Source organism: Acipenser ruthenus, chromosome 6 (assembly GCF_902713425.1).
Source record: "Acipenser ruthenus chromosome 6, fAciRut3.2 maternal haplotype, whole genome shotgun sequence".
Lineage (NCBI taxonomy): Eukaryota > Metazoa > Chordata > Actinopteri > Acipenseriformes > Acipenseridae > Acipenser > Acipenser ruthenus.
Window position 1 is genome coordinate 68474982 of NC_081194.1, and position 9880 is coordinate 68484861.

At 36.5% G+C, this 9880-nt stretch overlaps 1 protein-coding gene across 1 annotated transcript in view; it reads left to right on the plus strand.

Moving 5' to 3' along the window:
• Positions 1-8237, plus strand: part of LOC117410354 (cysteine-rich venom protein natrin-1-like) — a 29558-nt gene extending 21321 nt beyond the window's left edge. Inside the window, exons 5-6 of the mRNA XM_059025729.1 lie at positions 7701-7789; positions 8016-8237. Coding sequence (XP_058881712.1) covers positions 7701-7789; positions 8016-8143 — 217 coding nt within the window. The 3' untranslated portion in view covers positions 8144-8237. The remainder of the gene's footprint in view (positions 1-7700; positions 7790-8015) is intronic.
• Positions 8238-9880: the final 1643 nt, after the last annotated feature.

Sequence of the window (9880 nt, forward strand, 5' to 3'; positions counted from 1 at the left end):
GTGAGTGCTGCCATTCTGAACTTGATGTGGTAAGTATTTTGTATTGAAAACATTTAAAAAGAAAATGCAAAATGTCCCATCATAATAAAGTGTCTATGTGCATTTATAATGAACATACGTATAAAAATAGCATGATGGGTGCTGGAATGTTGATTTGTAAGATGCATTCTTTGTTTCATTTGATGCAAATTGAGTTAAACTGCATTTACTATGGTGTAATGACATAGTTTGTTGTGTAATGTCATATTACTAATTGTTAGGGCTTTTGATTTGGTTATGATTTAGAAAGTCCTCCGGTCCATAAGTGCAGACCGAAGGATATCAAGGATCTGGAAAGATTCTGTATGGAGGAATGGTCTAAGATCCCTCCCAATGTGTTCTCCAATCTCATTAAACATTATAGAAAAAGACTCAGTGCAGTTATCCTTACTGGTATTATTTATTTTATACAGTCTTTTTTGCTCATCTTTATCAAGGGTGCCAATAATTTTGGAGGTGACTGTATATATATATATATATATATATATATATATATATATATATATATATATATATTCACAGTGTGTATAGAAAGTCTACGCCCCCTTGAACTTTTTTCACATTTTGTTGTGTCAGTGCATCAGAGTTTCATGCATTTAAATGAGGATTTTTTTCCACTTATCTACACACCATACTCCACACTGTTAAGGGGAAAAAAGGTTTTATTGAGTAAAAAATTATATATTAAAAATACAAAACTGAAAGATCATAATTGGAGAAGTCTCCACCCCCCTGAGTTAATACTTGGTGGAACTTCCGTTCCAGTTTCAGCTTTCTTGCAGAGGGCTGCAGGACTTCCTCAAGGACTTCTCTGTACTTTGCTCCATTCATTTTCCCTTCTATACTGACAAGTTCCCCAGTTCCTGCCGATAAGAAACATCCCTATAACATGATGCTGCCACTACCATGCTTCACAGTAGGGATGGTGTTCTTTGGGTGATGCGCTGTGTTGGGTTTGTGCCAAACATAACGCTTTGCATTTAGGCCAAAAAGTTCAATTTTAGTCAGACCACAAAACTTTTTGCCACATGGCTACAGAATCTCCTTAGTGTTTTTTTGCATACTTCAAAACGGGATTCAAGGTGGGCTTTCTTGAGTAATGGCTTCCGTCTTGCCACCCTACCATACAGGCCAGATTTGTGGAGTGCTTGGGATATTGTTGTCACATGCACATTTTGACCAGTCTTTGCCACAAAAGCATGTAGCTCTTGCAAAGTTGCTATTGGCCTCATGGTAGCCTCTCTGATCAGTCTCCTTCTTGCTCGGTCATCCAGTTTGGAGGGACAGCCTGAACTAGGCAAGGTCTTGGTGGTGCCATACACCTTCCACTTCTTAATAATCGTCTTGACCGTGCTCCAAGGGATATTCAAGGCCTTTGATATTTTTTATACCCATCTCCTGATCTGTGCCTTTCAACAACTTTGTCCCGGAGTTCTTTTGAAAGCGCCTTGGTGCTCATGGTTGAGTCTTTGCTTTGAAATGCACTACCCAGAAGAGGGAAGCTACAGGAACTGCAGAATTTATCCTGAAATCATGTAAATCACTACAATTTAACACAGGTGGAGGCCACTTAACTTGGTATGTGATTTTGAAGGCAATTGGTTACACCTGAGCTAATTTAGGATTGCTATTTCAGTTTTTATTTTTAATAAATTTTCTACAAATTTCTAGAATATTTTTTTCACTTGGAAGTTGTGGGGTAGGATGTGTAGATCAATGAAAAAAATAACTATTTTAATGCATTTTAATTCCAGGCTATAAGGCAACAAAAGGTGAACATTTTGAAAGGGGGTGTAGACTTTCTATAGGCACTGTATATATATATATATATATATATATATATATATATATATATATATATATATATATATATATATATATATATATATTAGCTCAAAGAGCCAGCTGCCGTTAGAAAATTGACTTCCCTGCATTTTTTTAAACGCAAGACTTAACGTTAGAGTATACGTGTACATTTGTTTTAAGTACTCACCCAGAGGACTACAGAGACACAGACATCAACTAGACCTTCTCAGATTTAAATCGCCTCTGCAATGCCAGCCCCACTTAATGGCGTTTTACGTTTGTGTTGTCCCTCAGCGCGGGATGGGAAGTTTATCATTTGAATTTACATATATATATATATATATATATATATATATATATATATATATATATATATATATATATATTGTAATATGGCACGGGGTATGATAATTGATGGACGTTATGTTGCTTCATCTTTCTTGTCATTTGTATCCATCTTTAACGAGCTCAACAAGAGAACAAGAGACAGGTGCCCCGAATCAGCGCACCGGTATAAAATATGCTCTGACCGGCAATCTGCGTTTGTGTGTAATGGAGGAGAAAAGACGTGGAGGACGGCGGGCGTAGAGCGAGAAAGAAAAGATAAACAAAACAAACAAAGGATTACTTGGCAACGTCTTTGGAACGGAACTGGACCCTGATTAGTGGACTGGATTATTGGACTGAATGAGAACCCGAACCCGGTAAAAACGACCCTTTTCTTGAACCACGAGACTGCCAGTGATTGTTTGTTTTGTTACTTTTACGTATTGAAGAATTACGTTCTGTTTATTTTTCTTTTTGATTTAAGAAGCATAAACTGTTGCTTTATTGGAAGGCTAAACAATCTGAAAACCATTAAACATACAGACAACGTGGTGTTTGAACTTATATACGATCTCTCCGTGTCTGGTGTGTTGCATCTTACCACCTGTCTATTGCAATCAACAAGTTTCCCTACCACGCGAAAGTAAGCTGATGTGTATGAATTCTTACTGTTGTGTCTGGTTCATTTATTTATCTACATTCCGAAGACGTAACTCTCTGGACGCTGAGTTTTTTTTATATTATTATTATAACTTAATTATTAAGCGGACACTTTTATCCAAAGCGACTTACAGAAAATTAAACAAAATATATAAATTACAGGCCAAAAAAAAAAGACGACGATGATGTAAAGCATTAAAAGACTAAATATTCCTGCGGTTAACCGGAAGCTGGTTCCACCACAGGGGGACAAGGGAGAGAACAAGTCAGCCAGTAGAGGATGAACGGAGAGGGCGAGAGGGAATATAAGGACAGTATGATGAATTTCTTGCCCAGGTTCATTCTCACCCCTTGGCTAATTCTCGCGAGGGGACGCGAATTAGCCCAAGCTAAAATTCGCGTGGGTGAGAATTAGCCTAGGTTAGCCAGGGGTGAGCATTAGGCTGCGACACCTGTCTCGAAATTCGGAGTGATCTCGTTGGTTACTAGTGATGACGTTAGAACATTTACAATTGTTACAAATTACCAGAGAGAGAAAAATACTCGTCTCTTTCTTGCTAGCCTGTAATTATAATTTACAACAAAGCTGTGTGCAGTGACAGTGCAGATTAGACAAAAAAAAGTTGATTATACGATTATCACCTGGATTGCGCCAGCTACCTACACAATCCGTGGGATGCCCGCCCAAGCATTATGGCAGAACTGCACCTGCCTGGGTTATGGGTTGCAATAATATTTTGAGAATGTCCTGTTTATGCACATGCACTAATGATACGAAAATGGGATGTCCATTTTGTAGTTTGCGAATCTCAACTATTTTTACTAAGAGATATAAGTCTACAATATGATACACTTGGCTTTATTTCGGGGAAAGGTGTTTTTTTTTATATAGAAAAGCCAGCCTCAATGGAGTACTACTATATAGGGCTGTGGCTGGCATGTTTTAATTATTGGGTACAGGTGTGTGAAACACATTACCTCAAAACAGTCTTTATTTATTATAGGATATATGTACACACACTATATAAAATGTGGAATTACCTTGGGGCAATACGTTCTTCAGTGTGTCTGCTGTGCTGTTTTGCCCGTCCCTTGGCTCCCCTGTTCTTTTTGCCTAGGGGGATGCCAGATATTACAGCTGGCTATAATATTTGGCACCCCCTGTATTTCAAGGGTTATCACAAAATAAAGCCAGCGAGTCCAAATTATTCCATTTGCTTGTTCTTAACACTGAAGGATTTGATCTGCATGTTCCTAACACTGATGTGCTCGTTCTTGGGGCTGGACTCTCTTTTTGCCCAAACAAAGGTTGTAATGACATTTTAATAAAAGTGTGATGACATTTTATACTGTTTATCCCTTGTACATTCAAAACACACTATTACTGTACAAAAACAAAATAACTCCACACCCAGGTATATTACTATTGCCACATAATAATTGATCAACCAAAGCACAGAGCATTTGGGGTGTTGCCCTTCAACAAATTTAAATTAACAAAGTGAGCTGGGAGAGGTGGACTGAAGTAATGCCACATATAATACTTTAATGACTAGTTTGTCTTTATGCAAAACATGTGGGCTACATTATAGCCTGTGGCAGAATCTATGTTTTGTTCAAAACTAAAAGAAGTACAACCAGATAAACATATAATATGTTGGAAAGACATTATTTGTCTCTGTTTTGAGGGGCACTACATTAGTGAAATGTTAGTGCTGATCACCAATGTTACTCTTGGTCAACATTAAATGGATTTGAAGGTTTTACTATTTCCAATAGAAAATATGCATTTGGAGTCTGTAATTTCATTAGAAACTGCTTAAATCATTGTTTAAATACACAACAGTCATTACCGTAGCATGTTGTCATTACTGTAACTGTAATGTGATTACCGTGACAGGGCTTGTTTTTATATATAAAACTGCAGTAGTATTAGCAGGAGTGACTTCATTACTAAAGGTTCTGAGGGGTTTATGTTTTAAAAATTCAGTGCAAATGTATGTTTTTGATAAAAAGAAAGGTTAGATCAAAAAGTGTTAATTTCTAAAGTTTAATTGCATTGGTCAAGAAATATAATTCTGACTGATAGTTGATATAATGATATAGAATGTTTTGTTGTTTTGCATTATACAGTAATTTCTCTGTTTTGAGAAGATGTTTGTTATTAAAAATACATAGTTGTTTAGCTAACGTTACATTGTGCAGCTACACAACGTAACGTTAACATTGGCAATAGCACTCAAGCACTGAACACCCAGCAAGTGCCAGCCCACTTGAACTTGTTAAGGTGAAACAGTGAAAATGACATGTTTACTTGATCTGTCTTCAGAGCCAGTACATGGTAATGACGGAATTTGGAAATGGATGGGACTTACACTAAAAAGCATTATGCACCACAATAAAAGTTTATGCTTTAACAAATAAAACATTTTATTTATTTTTTTAAGTACTGAATGACTTGTTCAGGAATGTTTGTCAGATCACACTGACCATATCATAGGAAAAAGTTGCCCACCCATTGTTACTCCCAATTGCACCTTTTTTTTAGCCTCGTATACATACAGTTTGTAACCTCAGATGATTTAGACCACAGATTCCTTTCAAAAGGACAAAATAGGTCCACCACAGTGTTTAAAAAAACTAATATAACTACTATTCATCTATCACTTATAAAAAGTCAGATGTTTTGGACATCTGTTCAACAGGTCATCTAATATATATATATATATATATATATATATACACAGCTCTTGAAAAAATTAAGAGACCACTGCAAAATTATCAGTTTCTTTGGTTTTACTATTTATAGGTATGTGTTTGGGTAAAATGAACATTTTTGTTTTATTCTATAAACTACTGACAACATTTCTCCCAAATTCCAAATAAAAATATTGTCATTTAGAGCATTTATTTGCAGAAAATGACAACTGGTCAAAATAACAAAAAAGATGCAGTGTTGTCAGACCAGTGGTCTCTTAATTTTTTCAAGAGCTGTGTATATAATATATAAGGACCGTAAAGCGATTACATTTTTTTTTATTTTTTTATTGCGATTAATCTTGAGAGAAAAATTTTTAATCTCAGTTAACCTTGGTTGTAATCGCATATTTCATTGGTACGATTACTGCATCCATTTAATTGTTTTATTGCTATTTTTATTATCATCCAAAAAACATCCCTGCATAAAAACCCTGTTTCCTATTTCTGGATTCTGAACCCTATTTGTTGGTCCTTCGTTATAATTAGCAAAGGGCCCAGTTGTACTAACAAGATCAAAAAATAGGCCACGTTTTACTTAACATTTTAAAATTAATAAATAAACAATTACCAGAATGAACATTAACATAATATTTTGCTTAAAACATAGATTCTTTTGTATTTGTTATGCTCTCATAAGTATCCAATAGTAGATTCAGTGTCCCTCAGTTCTGGCAGATTTTACTGTACTTGCTGAAGCGGTTTTCTTCCACTGCTAATTTAAAAAATGTAGCTACTAGCCACCTAGCTAACAATTTCATCCCGAAGGCTACAGTGAAACTTACTGCCTTTAGTGAAGACCGTGTGAGTACATTAATTATTGTAGGTAGTAATTCATAGTTAGTTAATCACCACAGGCTTTAACCCCCAACTCCATATACCAGCCAGCATTTTTGTAAATAACAACAAATGAAATGAACAACAAAATAAACATTTTATTTGTGTCATCATTGCCAAGGTGACAGTGCCAGTTTCTCAACACACAGTACTGTAGTCTCTCAGTAACCAGGTGCAAACAGGTGATTGATCGATCTGTAGGAGTGTTACAAAGGTGCCTTTGTTAAAAATAAATAAAAAATAAACAATCTAAATTTATAAGTGTTTATTTGTTAGGAAAATAAAATGTAAGTAATATTTTATTCACAAGTCCTTGAGTGTTTTGCTACATAATACAGTTCTGTGACTAATTTTATATTCAAACAATGACTACACTCATTCAATCCTGGCATGCACTGGAGTGTATTAAAATGGTGCAGCAGGAAACAAATTACTGTATGCTAAGAGGGACAGAGGAGTGGGATAAATTTGTGTTTTAAAAAAAAAAAAAAAAAAAAAAAAAAAAAAAAAAATCGCCAAAAAAATGTACGCATTAATCGCTGAAGTTAACTGCGATTAATTGACAGCCCTCATTTATATGTTTTTAAACTTCACAGCTAGCGGGTGTGGTGAGAATCTTTACATGTCCTCCAGTGCAGATTCCTGGGATATGGCAGTCCAGGCCTGGTATGATGAAGTCAAAGATTTTAAGTATGGAGTTGGATCAACAAATGGTGCTGTTGTTGGACATTACACCCAGGTAAAACTACTAACTATACCCTCACTAGTTTAGGTTAGCATCTATCTTAATTTGCAGCCATTATTTATCTCCAATGTCACATCAAATTTCTCATAGAAGAATCTATGATAATAATAAAAAGTCCTGTCCCGAACTACATTGATAGCCACCAATGCATTTTAGACAAAGACATGTGTGTTTTTCTGTTTTAAAAGTTCCTGCTGTGAATGATTTTCAATTCCCTTTTAGGTTGTGTGGTACAGGTCTAACAAGGTTGGCTGTGCAGTTGCTCATTGCCCTGGTTCTAAATATGAGTATTTTTATGTATGCCAGTACTGCCCTCTGTAAAGTTATGCTTTTTTTAATATATATAATTTAAACTGAAGCAAAAATTCTAAGCATTATAAAGGCTTCTTTAACAAACAAACAGTACACATTTTTGGGATATAACTAATACTACTTTTGCACTGTTACAAAGTTTAAGTGTCTATAAGTAACAATTCTTTACAAATTTAGGCATTCAATACTGATCTGTTTTGTATCTTACACTGTACAGAGGAAACGACCAGAATTTATTAACCACACCCTACAAAGCTGGTCCATCATGCGGTGACTGCCCAAGTGCTTGTGAAGATAAGCTCTGCAGTAAGTATAGAAGCTATTACTTTATGGTATTAAAAACTAAATTGGTTTTATTGGTTCAGAACAACTAAAAAATCATTGTAGATGCTAATTTATGTGCTATGTTCCAGAACATGTAATTCAGTTATGCAAATAACACTATTAAGACTGGTGCCAATGAAAATACCTGTTGCAGCATATATGCATGTGTATTCAAGTATATAACTGGTTTTTTCCTCTTTCTTAAAAGCAAACCCATGTTCCTACTCGGACATGTATACCAACTGTCCTGCTCTGAAAGGGACTTTTGGATGTGGCCACCCATCGGTTTTGGCTTGGTGTCCTGCTTCATGCAAGTGTACAAATGAAATCAAATGAACTGCTCCCTTGAACTTTACATGCATGTAACATCAATACAATTTATTGATTAAACTGTACTGATACGTTTGACCTAATGATCTAGCAAACACTATAGATATATATATATGCTGTAAGTGTACATTTCAATTAAAATCATGCAACTAAAAAAGGTGTCAAGTCTTATTTTTTGTCTACTCTTCCTTTGCTGGCTTTCAACCTCACAATTCTAGTGTTGTAAATATTAGGTGGTGATCATTAATAAAATATTCAGGGGCAGCAGTGTGGAGCAGTGGTTAGGGCTCTGGACTCTTGACCGGAGGGTCGTGGGTTCAATCCCAGATAGAGGACACTGCTGCTGTACTCTTGAGCAAGGTACTTTACCTAGATTGCTCCAGTAAAAATCCAACTGTATAAATGGGTAATTGTATGTAAAAATAATGTGTAAAAAATAATATAATTGTATGTAAAAATAATGTAATATCTTGTAACAATTGTAAGTCGCCTTGGATAAGGGCGTCTGCTAAGAAATAAATAATAACTGAGTGATATGTATTTACATACATATCTTCAAATGCACTGTTCAAAGCATCCATTTAAGAGTTGCACAATCATAGCGTTACCCCGGAAATGCTATATCAATTCTAACATAACACTGACATGGTCGATTCGCACAGGAGTAAAAAGACACAGGACGCTTAAGTTTGAAATTTTATAGAAGGTCCTGATGTCCTGTAAAATTTTATCTGGGATAAAAAAGTAATGGACAGTTTGCACAGGTCTACATTTCATCGATGTCTGTATCTGAACCTGTTTATGTGCGTCTGATCATGGACTGTTTAAAAAAACACAGTAAGTTTGTTAGTGGAGGCATAGGAGTGAGAGGAGCCAGAGGCTTTGTGAGGCGCTGCGGAGCAAGTATTGAGAAGTACTTGAAATAAAAAATAAATAAAACATTCTGGCATCTATTCAAGAATGCCTAGGGGTCGGTTTTTCAAAACTTTGATAAAACGATTTCCGTATTTGATTGGGATTATATTGTAACGACACTGGGTCTGCTGTACCAGCGTTCAGGAAGGTTCTGTGACCCAAGGTCAACAGTTCAATGCAGCAGGTGTTCGGAGGACGTCAGAATCACCACCAATCAGGGGCTTGGCTTGCCGCACGAGTGGTACCCAGTTGCAACATTGTTGGCACAAACCAAGGGACGAGATGTTGCAACCATCAGGGGATTGAGAGCGGGAAGCCTGGTCTGCTTGGGATTGATGGCTATGTAGCGGGTTGCTGCTTCTGCTGCCTGGCTGCTGCTCAGATGGAGAGACAAGCTGGAGTGAGAAAATGAATGCAGAAGACAGAGCCAAGGAGAGCTGAAGTGATGTGGGACTACAGCAAAAAGAAACCAGACTACACTTAGGCTGCAACAGTGCATTTTATTTTACTTTCTTTTCTTTTTTTTATTATTCATCACAGTCTGAGTAGCACTCGGTTGCTCAGTTGTAATTGTACCACTGGCTTGTAAAGCAGCACGCTAATACCAGCCCGGTGTAAGAACATAAGAACGTTTACAAACGAGAGGAGGCCATTCAGCCCACCTTGCTCGTTTGGTTGTTAGTAGCTTATTGATCCCAGAATCTCATCAAGCAGCTTCTTGAAGGATCCCAGGGTGTCAGCTTCAACAACATTACTGGGGAGTTGGTTCCAGACCCTCACAATTCTCTGTGTAAAAAAGTGCCTCCTATTTTCTGTTCTGAATGCCCC